Genomic DNA, 19,540 nt, shown 5'->3' on the forward strand with positions numbered 1-19,540 from the left:
CCGTCATATACGACCTGGAAAGAGGTTTCTATCAAAGCAATCAGTACGGCCTCTGTAGAAAGAGCGTACACAAGGGAAAGCATCAGTCAACGAGACTGCAGATGGCGTTGTGCTGTTGGCTGACCTTGCGAAGCGTTGAGGACGAGTGCGGCCGAGTAGAGAAGCTTGCCGACCAGCCCCAGCAGCAGCGGGCCCTTGCGGCCGTGGCGGTCGCTCCAGGCGCCCAGCAGCGTTGCCATCAGGATGGGCGGCGCGTGCGACACGATCTGGTTCCACTGGAAGAACGTCGACACCACCACCTGCACACAGCCACGGCGAAAAGCATCAGGTCAGGACTTCCACTGTGATGAGAGGGCTCTGAAAACTGCTCCCAGTTGCGAGCAAGACTGGACGCCCAACGCAAAGTGACATTGTTCACGTGTGCACACTTGTGCAGATATCTGGTTACTCATCAAGTGACAAGGCATGCCAAACCTTTAGGGTCAGAATTATACAGACGATAGAGGTTCCTCAGCTAAGTGCTCTGAGATAAGAAACTAAAGGTAAGGAATGAATATTTCAAGCGACACGAAATCCAGACTGAGAAATAGGTGTGGCGAGCTTTGGAAACTGCTTAGTTTCGCAAGAAAGAGTTGCTGATAAGGAACGATAGGAATACAGCAATCAGTTGCAATCCCAACCTTTTTTTTTTTTTTTTGGGCTCTGACCACTAAGGGACTTAAGAGCTATGGTCATCAGTCCCCTGGAACGTAGAGCTACTTAAACCTAACCAACCAAAGGACATCACACACATCCACACCTGAGGAAGGATTCGAACCTGCGACCGTAGCGGCCGCGCAGTTCCATACTGAAGCGCCCAGAACCGGCTTTGCTCTTGCACATTCAGATTTCAGCAATAAATGGCCATCTTCAGTGCTTTTGAGTGAGTTATCACTCTTGTATGTCCAGATTGCAGCTGCAAATAGCTGTCTTCAGAGCATTTGCATTGAAGATGGCTATTTATAGCTGAAAACTGGATAAGCAAAAATTATAAAAACCAGTGGGATTGCGACTGATTGTTGTATTCCTGTCCTTCCTCAGAATAACATACACACTCTGGACTACGGTTCCACCTGGGGTGCAAGTTGGGTAAACAATAGCCTACCGCATTGACGTTCTGGCGCTGTCTTGCAAAGTAATGTACAAACTTCACGTTGGAGTATACTACTAATAACAGATCTTGAGTGGTTGGCTAAGATGACGCATTTAATGTGTGAATCAGCAGAAATATTGTACACCGAAGCCGCAATCATGTACAGAAGAAAGATCCACACTATGTGTTATCCATATTGAAAGAAATTTATCACCATGTATGGAAACTTACGAGAAACTAAATTGTTCCAAACAGAGCTGGCCGAAATTTTCAAAATGAAACTCTCACACAGTAAACTTCGAGAAGATGATACTGGATTGTGTGTGGGAAGATTCATCCAATATGGTTCCTTCAACTTGCCAGTGAAATACCAACTTCTGAGAGTATACTTAGGAGGGTATTTGTGCACAACAGGGGAGTAACTTCTGCTGTACTGTGTGTATAAGGAATGGAACCAAGTGAAGTTAAACGACGAATTTAGCTCAGCCAATGGATTGTACAACGCAGCACAGCAGTGAGAACTTCCTGTAGATTTTACTGTTCATGGACGACGCCTGGTTCAACCAAAGTTGCTTTTCTTTAAGTGCCTCAATACCCACGTTTGTAATGACAAATACCGTACGCCACACACGCCTCAGATCACCAGCAATAATTCTATATAAACCTGTGGACTGGAATCATACAGGGTGCTCTAACATTCCTCCTACAAACTTCTAGGAATTTTAGAGGGGACTGATTAGACAATATTTGGAATTGGAACCCGTATCCGGAAACGTACCCTTCCCTGCTACCACCATTTGAAAATATGTAGGTAACGCCACCAGTTTTACAAGTAATTTATTAGGCATCACCCAGTACATCACTTATTTTATAATTCCAGTCATTAATAACCGCCGGCCGGAGTGGCCGAGCGGTTCTAGACGCTACAGCCTGGACGCGCGTGACCGCTACGGTCGCAGGTTCGAATCCTACCTCGGGCAGGGATGTGTGTGACGTCCTTAGGTTAGTTAGGTTTAAGTAGTTCTCAATTCTAGAGGACTGATGACCTCAGAAGTTAAGTCCCATGGTGCTCAGAGCCATATGAACCATTAATAACCCAAGAAACAAAAAGTAAATTAGTTTTCACAAGCACTGTTGTAGAATTTTGGAACACGTGTTATGTTCGAATATAATGACTTTTCTGTAGGAATCAGCATGGGTTTCGAAAAAGACGGTCGTGTGAAACCCAGCTCGCGCTATTCGTCCACGAGACTCAGAGGGCATTAGACACGGGTTCACAGGTAGATGCCGTGTTTCTTGACTTCCGCAAAGCGTTCGATACAGTTCCCCACAGTCGTTTAATGAAGAAAGTAAGAGCGTGTGGACTATCAGACCAATTGTCTGATTGGATTGAAGATTTCCTAGATAACAGAACGCAGCATGTCATTCTCAATGGAGAGAAGTCATCCGAAGTAAGAGTGATTTCAGGTGTGCCGCAGGGGAGTGTCATAGGACCGTTGCTATTCACAATATACATAAATGACCTTGTGGATGACATCGGAAGTTCACTGAGGCTTTTTGGAGATGATGCTGTAGTGTATCGAGAGGTTGTAACAATGGAAAATTGTCCTGAAACGCAGGAGGATCTGCAGCGAATTGACGCATGGTGCAGGGATTGGCAATTCAATCTGAATGTAGACAAGTGTAATGTGCTGCGAATACGTAGAAAGAGAGATCCCTTATCATTTAGCTACAAAATAGCAGGTCAGCAACTGGAAGCAGTTAATTCCATGAATTATCTTGGAGTACGCATTAGCAGTGATTTAAAATGGAATGATCATATAAAGTTGATCGTCGATAAGGCAGATGCCAGACTGAGATTCATTGGAAGAATCCTAAGGAAATGCAATCCGAAAACAAAGGAAGTAGGTTACAGTACGCTTGTTCGCCCACTGCTCGAATACTGCTCAGCAGTGTGGGATCCGTACCAGATAGTGTTGATAGAAGAGATAGAGAAGATCCTACGGAGAGCAGTGCGCTTCGTTACAGGATTGTTTAGTAATCGCGTAAGCATTACGGAGATGATAGATAAACACCAGTGGAAGACTCTGTAGGAGAGACGCTCAGTAGCTCGGTACGGGCTTTTGTTAAAGCTCCGAGAACATACTTTCACCGAAGAGTCAAGCAGTATATTGCTCCCTCCTACGTATATCTCGCGAAGAGACCATGAGGATAAAATCAGAGAGATTAGAGCCCACACAGAAGCATACCGACAATCCTTCTTTCCGCGAACAATACGAGACTGGAATAGAAGGGAGAACCGATAGAGGTACTCAGGGTACCCTCCGCCACACACCGTCAGGTGGCTTGCGGAGTATGGGTGTAGATGTAGACTGTCGTTTACAGCTGAGTCTATCAGCAGAGCGGGTTTCACTATGCACGTCCTGCACTTCAGTAGGCACGGGAGGGGGAGACTGGCAAAACCTGTAGGTGACAGCGTAATGGCGTGTGGTGGGGTCACTCATGGGATAACTCCTGTAGTAGTTGGTGTTAGAGCTGCACCACTTTAGATTGAAGTCAGCTGATAGGTATTCCTGCTTAAAGGAAGTCTTTCTAACAATGGAACCACTTTCTACAAAGGTTAGGTGTTCAAGCTATGAGGGCATTTGGGTACTTCATCAAAATATACAAGGCATTAGAGATGAAGTTGGTGAACTGCTTAAAGAAGTTGGCTCTGACATTATTCGTATCTCAGTGCACTTCTTAAATAATGTGACAATTCAGAGGCTTTCTTTATAGGAAATAAGTTAGCTGGCACTTTTTCTGGGAGTTCTCTGAAGTACGTGAAAAACGGTATTCCATTCGAGTCGGTCATACTGCATGGAAAAGGTATTTGAATGTCGTGCACGTGTGGCTGAATTTAGTCGAACTTAACTTCTAATTGTTACTTACAGGTTCCCTGACTCTGGTTTCAGAATACCTCTGCTCAAGCTGGAGAGGCTTTTTGGTTCACTTCACAGAAAATACAAAAATCAGTTGTAAGTGGAGACTTCAACATTAGTTGGGTAAGAGAGTGTTCAGGAAAGAGATTGCTGGTAGATCTCTTTAATTCGTATCATCTGATGCAAACTATATTCTTTCCAACGGTAGTACAGGGGAATACAGCACAACCATACACAACATTTTTGTTCGTTCTTCATTACTAGGGAAACATTCTATAAGCAAAAATATGAATGGCCTTTCAGACCATGATGCTCAAATTTTAACTCTAACAGGCTTTTGCGCTAAATCACGTTACATATAACTATAAACTATTGAGAAAAGCTAATCTGGTTGCAGGTGAGACCTTTTTCCACCTCATTGAGGGACAAGAGTGACAGGATTTAATAGTGCCAATAACCTAGACGATAAATATAATGCTTTTCTCAACAGATTTCTCATGCTCTTTAAAAGTTGCATCCGTTAGAACGTTCAAAACAGGATATTAGCACTAACTGGCGGGCTGAGTTATTGACTTGGAGGATAAGAATGTAACATACAACAAGTGGGAATTACATCAAAAAATATTAGAAACAGTCATAATCGAGTTGTAGTAGCCCATTACAAACAGTGTTGAAAGGTGCTTAAAAATGTTATTTGGTCTTCAGTCCTGAGACTGGTTTGATGCAGCTCTCCATGCCACTATATCCTGTGCAAGCCTCTTCATCTCCCAGTACATATTGCAACCTACATCCTTCTGAATCTGCTTAGTGTATTCATCTCTTGGTCTCCCTCTACGATTTTTACCCTCCACACTGCCCTCCAATATTAAATTGGTGATTCCTTGATGTCTCAGAACATGTCCTACCAACCGATCCCTTCTTCTGGTCAAGTTGTGCCACAAACTTCTCTTCTCCCCAATCCTATTCAATACTTCATCATTAGTTATGTGATCTACCCACCTAACCTTCAACATTCTTCTGTAGCACCACATTTCGAAAGCTTCTATTCTCGTCTTGTACAAACTATTTATCATCCATGATTCACTTCCATACATGGCTACACTCCATACAAATATTTTCAGAAACGACTTCTTGACACTTAAATCTATACTCGATGTTAACAAATTTCTCTTCTTCAGAAACGCTTTCCTTGCCATTGCCAGTCTACATTTTATACCTTCTCTATTTCTACCATCATCAGTTATTTTGCTCCCCAAATAACAAAACTCCTTTACTACTTTAAGTGTCTCATTTCCTAATCTAATTCCCTCAGCATCACCCGACTTAATTCGACTACATTCCATTATCCTCGTTTTGCTTTTGTTGATTTTCATCTTATACCCTCCCTTCAAGACACTGTCCATTCAGTTCAACTGCTCTTCCAAGTCCTTTCCTGCCTCTGATAGAATTACAATGTCATCGGCGAACCTCAAAATTTTTATTTCTTTTCCCTGGATTTTAATACCTACTCCAAATTTTTCTTTTGTTTCCTTTACTGCTTGCTCAATATACAGATTGAATAACATCGGGGAGAGGCTACAACCCTGTCTTACTCCCTTCCCAACCACTGCTTCCCTTTTATGTCCCTCGACCCTTATAACTGCAATCTGGTTTCTGTACAAATTGTAAATAGCCTTTCGTTCCCTGTATTTTACCCCTGTCACCTTTAGAATTTGAAAGAGAGTATTCCAGTCAACATTGTCTAAAGCTTTCTCTAAGTCTACAAATGCTAGAAACGTAGGTTTGCCTTTTCTTAATCTTTCTTCTAAGATAAGTCGTAAGGTCAGTAAGCAGATTCAGAAGGATGTAGGTTGCAATATGTACTGGGAGATGAAGAGGCTTGCACAGGACATAGTGGCATGGAGAGCTACATCAAACCAGTCTCAGGACTGAAGACCAAATAACATATTTCTACGGAATCCAAACTGATCTTCCCCGAGGTTAGCTTCTACTAGTTTTTCCATTCGTCTGTAAAGAATTCGTGTTAGTATTTTGCAGATGTGGCTTATTAGACTGATTGTTCGGTAATTTTCACATCTGTCAACACCTGCTTTCTTTGGGATTGGAATTATTATGTTCTTCTTGAAGTCTGAGGGTATTTCGCGTTTCATACACCTTGCTCACCAGACGGTAGAGTTTTGTCAGGACTGGCTCTCCCAAGGCCGTCAGTAGTTCTAATGGAATGTTGTCTACTCCGGGGGCCTTGTTTCGACTCAGATCTTTCAGTGCTCTGTCAAACTCTTCACGCAGTATCGTATCTCCCATTTCATCTTGATCTACATCCTCTTCCATTTCCATAATATTGTCCTCAAGTACATCGCCCTTGTATAAACCCTCTATATACTCCTTCCACCTTTCTGCTTTCCGTTCTTTGCTTAGAACTGGGTTTCCATCTGAGCTCTTGATGTTCATACAAGTGGTTCTCTTATCTCCAAAGGTCTCTTTAATTTTCCTGTAGGCAGCATCTATCTTACCCCTAGTGAGATAAGCCTCTACATCCTTACATTTGTCCTCCAGCCATCCCTGCTTAGCCATTTTGCATTTCGTGTCCATCTCATTTTTGAGACGTTTGAATTCCTTTTTGCCTGCTTCATTTATTGCATTTTTATATTTTCTCCTTTCATCAATTAAATTTAATATTTCTTCTGTTACCCATAGGATTTCTACTAGCCCTCGTCTTTTTATCTACTTGATCCTCCGCTGCCTTTACTACTTCTTCTTCTACTGTATTTCTTTCCCCCATTACTGTCAATTGTTCCCTTATGCTCTCTCTGAAACTCTGTACAACCTCTTGTTATTTCAGTTTATCCAGGTCCCATCTCCTTAAATTCCCACCTTTTTGCAGTTTCTTCAGTTTTAATCTACAGGTCATAACCAATAGATTGTGGTCAGAGTCCACATCTGACCCTGGAAATGTCTTACAATTTAAAACTTGGTTCCTAAATCTCCGTCTTACCATTATATAATCTATCTGATACCTTTTAGTATCTCCAGGGTTCTTCCATGTATACAACCTTCTTTCATGATTCTTGAACCAAGTGTTACCTATGATTAAGTTGTGCTCTGTGCTAAATTCTACCAGGCGGCTTCCTCTTTCATTTCTCTCCCCCAATCCATATTCACCTACTACGTTTCCTCCTCTCCCTTTTCCTACAACCGAATTCCAGTCACGAATGACTATTAAATTTTCGTCACCCTTCACTATCTGAATTATTTCTTTTATAAAAATGTTATTAGGAAGGCAAAAAGCATATGGTACACAAATAGAGTAGAGTAGCTAACCACAGGAAAAAATTAAAACCATACGGTCAGTCGTGGAGGAAGTGTCTGGTCAGCAGCACCAGGATCAGGATACAAAGTCAGTAAGTAGTAGAAGCGTTTCAGTTACTTATAATCCGGATATATGTACTGTACTTGATAATTACTTCCTGAATATAGCAGGGTGAACTTAATAAAAATTTATATCTTACAGGGAATCATATCACTCTCTTAGAAAACAGCTTTCCCAGACTGTTATCTGAAATACTCCTTCATGATACTGACAAGGGGGAAATTGTGTCAACAATTAAATCGCTAGACCTAGGACACTTATGGATACGACGGGATACCTAACAGAATACTTAAGTAGTGTTCTGCATATGTTCTCCCAGTACTTAAACGTATCTGTAACTTTTCATTTCTGAATGCTCAGTTTCCTGACCGTTTAAAGTATTCAGTAGTGAAGCCACATTGCTAAAAATGAGAAAGAGATAATGCAGATACGAGGGTGGTTTGAAAAGCTCTCGGAGCGGAACAGAAAAAAAGTACTTACATCACAGATTTTTTCTTATTTTTCAATGTAATCTGCTGGTAGATTAATGTCCTTGGTCCAACAAAGTTCCCGGCCTTGATCCGATCTCGAAAATGAGTTTCCTCCAGGCCTGTAAAATACACTCCTGGAAATGGAAAAAACAACATATTGACACCGGTGTGTCAGACCCACCATACTTGCTCCGGACACTGCGAGAGGGCTGTACAAGCAATGATCACACGCACGGCACAGCGGACACACCAGGAACCGTGGTGTTAGCCATCGAATGGCGCTAGCTGCGCAGCATTTGTGCACCGCCGCCCTCAGTGTCAGCCAGTTTGCCGTGGCATACGGAGCTCCATCGCAGTCTTTAACACTGGTAGCATGCCGCGACAGCGTGGACGTGAACCGTATGTGCAGTTGACGGACTTTGAGCGAGGGCGTATAGTGGGCATGCGGGAGGCCGGGTGGACGTACCGCCGAATTGCTCAACACGTGGGGCGTGAGGTCTCCATAGTACATCGATGTTGTCGCCAGTGGTCGGCGGACGGTGCACGTGTTCGTCGACCTGGGACCGGACCGCAGCGACGCACGGATGCTCGCCAAGACCGTAGGATCCTACGCCCTGCCGTAGGGGACCGCACCGCCACTTCCCAGTAAATTAGGGACACTGTTGCTCCTGGGGTATCGGCGAGGACCATTCGCAACCGTCTCCATGAAGGTGGGCTACGGTCCCGCACACCGTTAGGCCGTCTTCCGCTCACGCCCCAACATCGTGCAGCCCGCCTCCAGTGGTGTCGCGACAGGCGTGAATGGAGGGACGAATGGAGACGTGTCGTCTTCAGAGATGAGAGTCGCTTCTGTCTTGGTGCCAATGATGGTCGTATGCGTGTTTGGCGCCGTGCAGGTGAGCGCCACAATCATGACTGCATACGACCGAGGCACACAGGGCCAACACCCGGCATCATGGTGTGGGGAGCGATCTCCTACACTGGCCGAACACCTCTGGTGATCGTCGAGGGGACACTGAATAGTGCACGGTACATCCAAACCGTCATCGAACCCATCGTTCTACCATTCCTAGATCGGCAAGGGAACTTGCTGTTCCAACAGGACAATGCACGTCCGCATGTATCTCGTGCCACCCAACGTGCTCTAGTAGGTGTAAGTCAACTACCCTGGCCAGCAAGATCTCCGGATCTGTTCCCCATTGAGCATGTTTGGGACTGGATGAAGCGTCGTCTCACGCGGTCTGCATGTCCAGCACGAACGCTGGTCCAACTGAGGCGCCAGGTGGAAATGGCATGGCAAGCCGTTCCACAGGACTACATCCAGCATCTCTACGATCGTCTCCATGGGAGAATAGCAGCGTGCATTGCTGTGAAAGGTGGATATACACTGTACTAGTGCCGACATGGTGCATGCTCTGTTGGCTGTGTCTATGTGCCTGTGGTTGTGTCAGTGTGATCATGTGATGAATCTGACCCCAGGAATGTGTCAATAAAGTTTCCCCTTCCTGGGGCAATGAATTCACGGTGTTCTTATTTCAATTTCCAGGAGTGTAGTTGTCAACTTCGGATATCAATTCTTCGTTTGCAGTGAATCTTCGTCCACCAACAAAAATTTTCAGTTTTGGGAAGAGAAGGAAGTCTGACGGAGCCATATCAGGTGAATAAGGCTGGTGTGGCAACAATTCATATCTCAGTTAGTGTAATTTTGCCATGGCGATGGCACATGTTTTTGATCCAGCGTCAATAGTCGCGGCATCCATCTTGCAGATAATTTTTTCATTTCTAATTCTTCAGTTAAAATGTGGATACATCCTTTCGGATGACATCTGCCAAGCATGTGCAATTTCACGCTCTTTCAATCGGCGATCCTCCATGACCATTTTGTGCACTTTTGCAGTGATTTCTGGAGTAGTGACACATCTTGGTCGACCACTGCGCGGGTCATCATCTAAGCTCTCCTGACCAAATTTTAATTCATTTGTCTACTTGGCAACAGTTGAATATGAAGGGGCAGAGTCCCCCAGTGTATTCTGTAAATCGGCAAGAATGTCCTTTGCTTTCATACATTTCTTTACGTAGTGCTTAATCACTGCTCGAATCTCGACTTTTGCCATCTTCGCAAATCACTACGCGGGAACAGCAACAGAGCCGCGTCACCGCCACAGCTCTCTTCCAAGAGCACTGACGTGGTACGTGTTTACAGGCAACAGTCCAATGAATATCACGTGAACTACTCGCTGCGCTAGCGCTGACCTCTCGTGGTGATTCCGACTCCTTTTCGAACCATCCTCGTGGTTTTAGACTTATTTCTATGTCATCAGTGTTTGCTAAAGTTATTGAAAATGCTGTTGTATATACAAGGGCTGATCATTTCAATTCACATAATTTTCTGTCAAATGTACAGTTTGGTTTTAGAAGTGGTTAACACTGAAAATGCTATATTCCCTTTTCTCATTGAGGCTCTGAACGGATTAAATAATAGTCGCGAACGTCAGCCGTCTTCACACATTAACGCAACCCAATTTCAATTACAGTAGATTTTCAAAAACGCCTCCATTGACACGTAAACAAAGGTTACACCGTCGGATCATGTCCTGTCTGATACTGGAAAAAACCTCAGGAGCATCCTGAATTGTTCCTGTTGCTGCTACTATCCGGGCAATCAGATCCTCTTCTGATGCAACAGGAGTTGCGTAAACAAGGTTGCGCATCTCTCCCCACACAAAAATACAGAGTGGACATATATGGGGATCGAGCAGGCCATTGTACAGCCGTCGGTCCAGGAATCGACGTAAACGACGACTGAATTGTGCCGGCGCCCCGTCATGTTGGAACCACATGCATTGTGTTGCAGGGAGCAGGACGTCTTCCAGCAATTCCCGGCAACGCTCTGGCGAGAAAATTGTAATAGTGCCTGCCATTTAATGGCCTAGGTAGCAGATACGTCCCAATTAAACAGTCCCCAACAAAACCGACCCACACATTAACGAAGAACCGCACCTGATGAGCGTTAGTAACTGTGGCATATGGGTTATCCTCACTCCAAACATGCGAATTGTGCATGTTGAAGACTCCATCACGCCCGAACGTTTCTTCATCGGTAAACAACACAGAGGATGGAAATGTAGGATGCATTTCACACTGTTCCAGGTACCGCCGCGAAAACTGTGCTCTGGGTGGATAAACAATTGGTTCCAGGTTGTGGACACGCTGTAAGTGAAGTGGACGTAACAACTGCTCTCGAAGGACTGTTCTTACATTCGTCTGATTCGTCCCCATGTTACATGCAGTTGCACGAGTGCTGATTGAAGGATCCCGCTCCACATGCTGCAAGACAGCTTCCTCAAATTGCAGCGTTCTTACCGTGCGATGGCGTCCCTGTCCAGGTAATCTGCTAAATGACCAGGTCTCACCCACACTTTGGTACACGGCAGCAAAGGTCCTATGATGCGAAATACGGCGATTATGACATTGTTGTTGATAAACCCGCTGTGCATCTCGTCCACTGTGGTGCGCTACATAGTATGTACCAACCATATCAGTGTACTCAATCCAGGTGTGTCGCTCCATTAGTAAACAAAGACAATGCACTACTACACTGGTGGACAGCAGTTGCCTGCAACTGAAGAGCGTAATACGCCCTCTAACAACTGAAGATCGTAATACGACCTCAACCAAATGAAGAGCGTAATGCGGCCTCCACCGGTTTAAATAATCCTCATAGGAAAAAATGACATTACGGGAAAATATTTGTTTTGATATCCCCTAAAACCTCCCAGAGTTTGTCGGTTTAAATAATTTTCACCCTGTATGTGCTTCCAGTGCCTCCGTCTCTTGAGGAAGTGTGGCATCAGATAAAGTATGCACTGTAGACCATCATGAAGAACGCGCTACGCCGAGTAAGGGAAGAATTGGATGCCCGTGTAGATGTTTCTCTTGTGACCAACGGTGCACGCATTGAAGGGTTATGATTAATGTTCAAAACTGCACCATTCGCTTATAAACACCCTGTATTGGTGGCAATCAGCAATTTTTATGGCAAGTGTACAGGTACACTTAGCGAATTCAGCTTGGGTTCAAATGGCTCTGAGCACTATGGGACTTAACTTCTGAGGTCATCAGTCCCCTAGAACTTGGAACTACTTAAACCTAACTAACCTACGGACCTCACACACATCCATGTCCGAGGCAGGATTCGAACCTGCGACCGTAGCGGTTGCGCGGTTCGCGACTGTAGCGTCTAGAACCGCTCGGCCACTCCGCCCGGCAACTCAGCTTGGGATGCGGTCAGAAAATCAATATTGAATAGGAGTAGTGAAATGATGTGTACAACATATCCACGGTATTCTGAAGCTCTACTTAATTTTCATAGATGACAGTCTCTTCATAAAGTCAGCGCACCTTGCAAAAGTAAAGGGCGTCCATTTGCGGCCTGTTCACAGGACGTGAATTCCACATAGCGTGCCAATAATGTTTTTGGAGGACTTGCTTAGGAGGATTTTCTGCTGTTTGCGCTCAAATAATTCGGTATCTGCGGATAATATACCGAGAGGAATTCGACAACAAACGAAAATATGATACATAGGTGGGAATCTTCAATTACGGTCTCCTTTGGATATATTCTTTACTGAACATCTGGCACGTATGGGGTATCCTCTCGTCATCCCACAATACCATTTTTTCTGTAAACTTTCTGTTTTTTGTTGCCATAAGTCCATCTATAGTGAGAAATTCCTGTAACCTTTGATACAGGTGGTGTAATAACTACTGAGGGATTATGATTAAAGGTTAGCAACTCCCAGAGGTCCACTGTGGGCTTTAATTATCATATGGTAGCGAAGCATGGTACATGGGCTAGTGCCTTAATGCAGACCCGATTTATACTCGAAAAAAATTTGTTCCAATTTTGGCCACCAGGTCAAAATCTGGCGCTGTACAACATCTCGACATCTTCCGTGATCGTACTGAACAGACCGTGTAAGTAGTGGTTAATAATAAAACCAACATTATACCTTTCCCACTTCTTTGGCTCTTTCTGCCCACGTCCCGTTCCTGGGGTTGGGTTGTTTGGGGGAAGAGACCAAAGAGCGAGGTCATCGGTCTCATCAGACTAGAGAAGGACGGGGAAGGAAATCGGCCGTGCCCTTTCAAAGGAACCATCCCTGCATTTGCCTGCAGTGATTTAGGGAAATCACGGAAAACCTAAATCAGGATGGACTGACGCGGGATTGAACCGACGTCCTGCCGAATGCGAGTCCAGTGTGCTACCCACTGCGCCACCTAGCTCGGTCTCCTGTTCGTAATCCATTACATATGGAAACATTTCAATAAAATACAGAGTGTCTAAAACTGTACAAAAACAAGACTGTAGTTATAAGATTCAAAGGACGTGAAAGGGAAGCAGTACTTGAGAAGAGAGAGAGTGAGAGAGAGAGACAGACTTTTAGCACTTCCCACAAGTCATTCAATCTGTACCTAAAGCATATCGTAAAGAAAATTAAGATAAAATTAAGAAAAATAATTAAAGCTCAGAGAGAAAAAATAAGAAGTTTAACATTCGGCTGCGACAATGTGGTTGAAAGATCAGTTGAACGGAATGTTTGCTGAAAAAAGGTTGGAAGACTGGTAACAGAAATAAAACAAGGGTAATGGAATATAGTCGAATTAAGGCAGGCGATAGTGAGGGAATTACGAAATGAGACACCAAAAGTAGTAGATAATTTTTACTATTTGAGCAGCAGCATAACTGAAAATGGCACAAGTAAAGAGAATACAAAAATACAGTCTGGCAATAGCAAGAGAAGTTTTTCTGAGTAAGAGCAATTTGTGAATAGTGAATATAAATTTAAAGTATTAGAATGTATTTTCTGTAAGTATTAGTCTCGAGTGCAGCCTCTCACAGAAATTAAACGTAGGCAGTACTCACAACAAGAGAATGAAGTTTTTGAGATGTGACATTATAGAAGAATGGTGAAAATCGGATGGACAGATCGAATAGCTAATGAGAAGGTACTGAATTCCGAGGAAAAATTTGGCAAATAACTTGACTAAAAGAAGGGGTAATTTGAGATAACACATGCTGAGGCACCAGAATATGGTCAGTTTGGTAATGGAAAGAACTGTGGAGGAAAGAATGCTTGAGGCAGACCTCGCTTTGACTATAGTGAGGATGTTTAGCTGGACATAGGTGCAGTAGTTATCTAAAGATGGAGAGTTTGGCATAGGACGGACTAGCATGGAACGGTGCATCAAACCAGTCTCCTGGCTGATGATCACAACAACAATAATGTCCATATCTTGAAACGGTGTTCTCATATACACAGTCCAATCCTAAAAACCACGACAGGACGGCAGACGATCGCCTCTTGCTAACTGTTGAGCAGTGTTAGGCCCGTTTCACACTGGGACACTGGTGACAGTGGTACATTCGATTGAACTGGAGCATTCACACAGGGACACTACACTGCCTCACCGAGCCACTGTGACCCAGCAGAGACTCACCCTCGCCACATGTGACGGACAAGGTCACTGCGTTCACAACAGTCACCGCCGGACTTGCATTAGTTTCAATGGGAGTGTTCGCACCGGGACACAGAGCACAGACACAGCACCGCAGACTTGCCAACCGACAGGCAGTGATTTCTGAGACAGTGACGCGAAAGATTCAGTGTACATTATACTGTACACACTGTAGCCGTGAGTTTAGATTTGATTAACAAGGAAGAAAAAAATGGTTCAAATGGCTCTGAGCACTATGGGACTTAACTTCTGAGGTCATCAGTCCCCTAGAACTTGGAACTACTTACACCTAACTAACATAAGGACATCACACACAGCCATGCCCGAGGCAGGATTCGAACCTGCGACCGTAGCGGTCGCGCGGTTCCAGACTATAGCGCCTAGAAGCGCTCGGCCACTTCGGCCGGCCAACATGGACGATTTTATAAGTGAAGTAGATAGTCGTCCTGCTACTTAGGATGTGAAAAGCGATGACTATAGCAACAAAATGATGAAAACGTTAGCTTGGCAAGAAATTATAACGAAGTTTGTGCTTGATTTCAATGAGAAGAGCATGGATGAGAAAAACAACATTTTAAGTTGTATATTCTTTTTTCAAATTTAGTATCTTAATTTTCGGGCCATGCCACGCGGGAGTGTGAAAATATTTTGTTGGTGCCCGTCTACATAGCGAGAAGTGATCATCATAATAAAACAAGAGAAATCAGAGCTCGCACGGAAAGATTTAAGTGTTCGTTTTCCCCTCGCTCTGTTCGATAGTGGAACGGTAGAGAAATAGTTTAAGGGTGGTTCAGTGAAATCTCTGCCAGGCACTTAATAGTGAATTGCAGAGCAATCATTTAGGTGTACATGTAGCTTCGATAGGTTTTTTCTCCGTTCCAATCGTGTATGTAGGCGCGGGAAGAATGATTGCGTAGATCTCTTTGTGGGCGCTGTGCCGCGCGGGATTAGCCGAGCGGTCCAAGAGGCTGCAAAAAATGGTTCAAATTCCTCTGAGCACTATGGGACTTAACATCTGAGGTCATCAGTCCCCTAAAACTTAGAACTACTTAAACCTAACTAACCTAAGGATATCTCACACATCCATGCCCGAGGCAGGATTCCAACCTGCCACCGTAGCGGTCACGTGGTTCCAGACTGAAGCGCCAAGAACAACTCGGCCACACCGGCCGGCCCAAGGCGCTGCAGTCATGGACTGTGCGGCTGGTCCCAGCGGAGGTTCGAGTCCTCCCTTGGGCATGGGTGTGTGCGTTTTTCCTTAGGATAATTTAGGTTAAGTAGTGTGTAAGCTTAGCAGTTAAGTCCCACAAGATTTCACACACATTTGAAAATTTTTTTCGCTCCATAAAACGCTAGCGAAATTTAGTTGTTACCACTGTACTAGTCGATATCACTAACTAATAAATTGGCAATATCTGCGGTGTCGGACACCTGTGATCGGTGACCATCACTAGCGTACCAGTGTGAAACGGCCTTATAGTGATATTTCTTTTGACTGCTATTGTCTCTTATCATTATTGTGTTCTGAACTTCGGAGAACGGCGGATTATCTATGTAGACGTAGATGAAGAAGGTGACGAGCCAGTACCTGCACCTCTGTGTTGTCATCCTTGAACGTCTCGTTCTGCAGATTAGAACAGATCTCGTCGGAGAGGCGGAGGTCGACCCTGCAGGCGCGGTCCACGAAGAACGCCTGCTCGACCACAGAGGTGATCATGAAGGCGAACATGTAGAGGAACATGACCGGCTCCACAGATATGGCCGACACCCACCCGCAGCAGCCGCCTTCTCTGCCATATCTGATGTCATCTTCCTGCAAACGGAAATCGACGTAGTCACGCATCCATACACCGAAAAGTTTAAACAATAATAAGCTACAAGATGTTCCAGCTGAACGTAACACTGAGTATCGCCATAAATTTACATTTTCAGCTTTGGATAGCACACACACACAAATCAACAACATAAGCAGTCCAAAGAATTAACAGATGTAAAAATACAGTGGTTTGTACACTGAGGTGACAAAGTCATCGGATAGCGATGTGCACATATACGAGGGGCGTTTGAAAAGTTGGTGCAAAAATAAAAACTGCTTACGTGTTTGGGGTAATTTTTTTTTCATTTTTCGACATAGTCTCCTTTGAGACGTATACACTTCGTCCAAAGCTATTTTAATTTGTTGATCCCTTCCGAATAATAGGAATTGTCCAAGTCTGCAAAATAGCTATTAGTTGCTGCAATCACCTCCTCGTTTCAATAAAATCTTTGTCCCGCCAGCCATTTCTTCAAATTGGGGAACAAACAGTAGTCCAAGGGAGCCAAGTCTGGAGATAGGGGGAGGGGGGGATGTGATTCTAGTTGGAATCCTATTTCCATTAATTTGGCGACCACAACTGCTGAGGTGTATGGTGGTGCATTGTCGTGATGGAAAAGGACTTTTTTGCGCTCCAATCGCTGGCGTTTTTCTTGCTGCTCGGTTTTAAAACGGTCCAATAATGATGAACAATATCCACCTATAATAGTTTTACCCTTTTCCAGATAGTCGATGAGGATTATCTCTTGTGAGTCCCAAAAGACAGTCGCCATAACCTACCCGGCCGAAGGAATGGTCTTCGCCTTTTTTGGTGCAGATTCTCCCTTGGTAACACATTGTTTACATTGTTCTTTGGTGTCAGTAGTATACTAGTGTATCCACGTTTCATCCACAGTGACAAAACGACGCTTAAAGTCCTGCGGATTCTTCCTGAACGGCTGCAAACAATCCTTGCAACACTTCACACGATTTCGTTTTGGTCAAGCGTGAGCAAATGGCGGACCCCTTTTTCCAAATGTTTATGCATAACATTATGTACCCGTTCATTCGAGATGCCCACAGCACTAGAAATCTCACGCACCTTAACGCTTCTGTCATCCATCACTATATGATGGATTTTATCAATGATTTCTGCAGTCGTACCTTCCACAGGGCGTCCAGAACGTTCAGCATCACTTTTGCCCATATAGCCACTCCGAAAATTTTGAAACCACTTATAAACTGTTCTACTCGAAGGTGCAGAGTCACCGCAATGTTTATCAAGCTTCTCTTTAGTCTCCCGAGGCGTTTTGCCTTTCATGTAATGTTTAATCACCACACGAAATTCTTTTTCGTCCATTTTTTGACAATCACTCGACGTCCTTAATTCACACGAATGCCAAACACAAAGAAATAGACCAATATGGCTGAAACTTGGTGTGCGTTCTTTAAAAAGATGCTACTAACTAAACATGATCTCAATACGCGCCGATGGTGTCGTCTCTCGGACTTTTCAAACGCCCCTCGTACAGATGGCGGTAGTATCGTATACATAAAATACAAAAGGGCAATGCATTGGCGGAGCTGTAGACAAGCAACACTCAGTGAAATAACCGCAGAAGTCAGTGTGGGTCGTACAACGAACGTTTCCTTTAGGACCGTACAGAGAAATCTGGCGTTCAAGAGCTATGGCAGCAGACGATCGACGCATGCACCTTTACGAACAGCATATCACCTGCAGCGCCTCTCCTAGACTCGTGACCGTATCGGCTGGATCCTAGACGACTGGAAAACCGTGGCCTGGTCAGATGAATCCCCGTGTCAGTTGGTAAGGCCTAATGGTAGGGTTCGAGTGTGAAGCAGACGCTACAAAGTCATGCACCCACGGTGTCAATTAGGCTCTGTGTAAGCTGGTGGTGGCTCCATAATGGTGTGGGCTGTGATTACGTGGAATGGGTTGCGCCCTCTCGCCCAACTGAACCGATCATTGACTGGAAATGGTTCTTTCTGGCTATTTGGAGATCATCTGTATCCATTCATGGACTGCATGTTCCCAAACAACGATGTCAGGTCACTGGGCCACAACTGTTCGCGATTTGTTTGAAGAAACAGTCTGGACAATTCGAGTGAATGATTTGGCCATCCAGATGGCCCGACATAAACGCCATCGAACATTTGCGGAACCTAATCCACAGGTTAGTTTGTGCACAAAATCCTGTACCGGCAGCATTTTCGCAACTATGGACGCCTATAGATATAACATGGATCAGTATTGCTGTAGGAGACTTCCAACGATTTGTTGAGTCCATGAATAGGGCTGCACTACGCCAGGACAAAGGCCGGACACGATATTAGAAAGTAACCTACGACTTGCTCACCTCAGTTATAAGTCACAGAGAATTTATCATCAGGTTCATTCTACATCTACATTTATACTCCGCAAACCACCCAACGGTGTGTGGCGGAGGGCACTCTGCGTGCCACTGTCATTACCTCCCTTTCCTGTTCCAGTCGCTCATGGTTCGCGGGAAGAACGACTGCCAGAAAGCCTCCGTGCGCGCTCGAATCTCTCTAATTTTACAATCGTGATCTCCTCGGGAGGTATAAGTAGAGGGAAGCAATATATTCGATACCTCATCCAGAAACGCACCCTCTCGAAACCTGGCGAGCAAGCTACACCACGATGCAGAGCGCCTCTCTTGCAGAGTCTGCCACTTGCGTTTGCTAAACATCTCCGTAACGCTATCACGGTTACCAAATAACCCTGTGACGAAACGCGCCGCTCTTCTTTGGATCTTCTCTATCTCCTCCGTCAGCCCGATCTGGTACGGATCCCACACTGATGAGCAATACTCAAGTATAGGTCGAACGGGTGTTTTGTAAGCCACCTCCTTTGTTGATGGATCACATTTTCTAAGGACTCTCCCAATGAATCTCAACCTGGTACCCGCCTTACCAACAATTAATTTTATATGATCATTCCACTTCAAATCGTTCCGCACGCATACTCCCAGATATTTTACAGAAGTAACTGCTACCAGTATTTGTTCCGCTATCATATAATCATACAATAAAGGATCCTTCTTTCTATGTATTCGCAATACATTACATTTGTCTATGTTAAGAGTCAGTTGCCATTCCCTGCACGAAGTGCCTATCCGCTGCAGGTCTTCCTGCATTTCGCTACAATTTTCTAATGCTGCAACTTCTCTGTATACTACAGCATCATCCCCGAAAAGCCGCATGGAACTTCCGACACTATCTACTAGGTCATTTATATATATTGTGAAAAGCAATGGTTCCATAACACTCCCCTGTGGCACGCCAGAGGTTACT

The 19,540-nt window shown here is 44.5% G+C and overlaps 1 protein-coding gene across 1 annotated transcript in view; it reads right to left on the reverse strand.

The window, feature by feature from the left end:
• The window catches only part of LOC126354390 (proton-coupled folate transporter), a 202,344-nt gene that overhangs the window by 103,736 nt on the left and 79,068 nt on the right, over positions 1 to 19,540 (reverse strand). The window contains exons 2-3 of the mRNA XM_050003993.1: positions 16,001 to 16,225; positions 125 to 299 (exon numbers count right to left, since the gene is read on the reverse strand). Of these exons, the coding sequence (XP_049859950.1) occupies positions 125 to 299; positions 16,001 to 16,225 (400 nt within the window). The remainder of the gene's footprint in view (positions 1 to 124; positions 300 to 16,000; positions 16,226 to 19,540) is intronic.

This window comes from Schistocerca gregaria, chromosome 3 (genome assembly GCF_023897955.1).
Source record: "Schistocerca gregaria isolate iqSchGreg1 chromosome 3, iqSchGreg1.2, whole genome shotgun sequence".
Classification (NCBI taxonomy): Eukaryota; Metazoa; Arthropoda; class Insecta; order Orthoptera; family Acrididae; genus Schistocerca; species Schistocerca gregaria.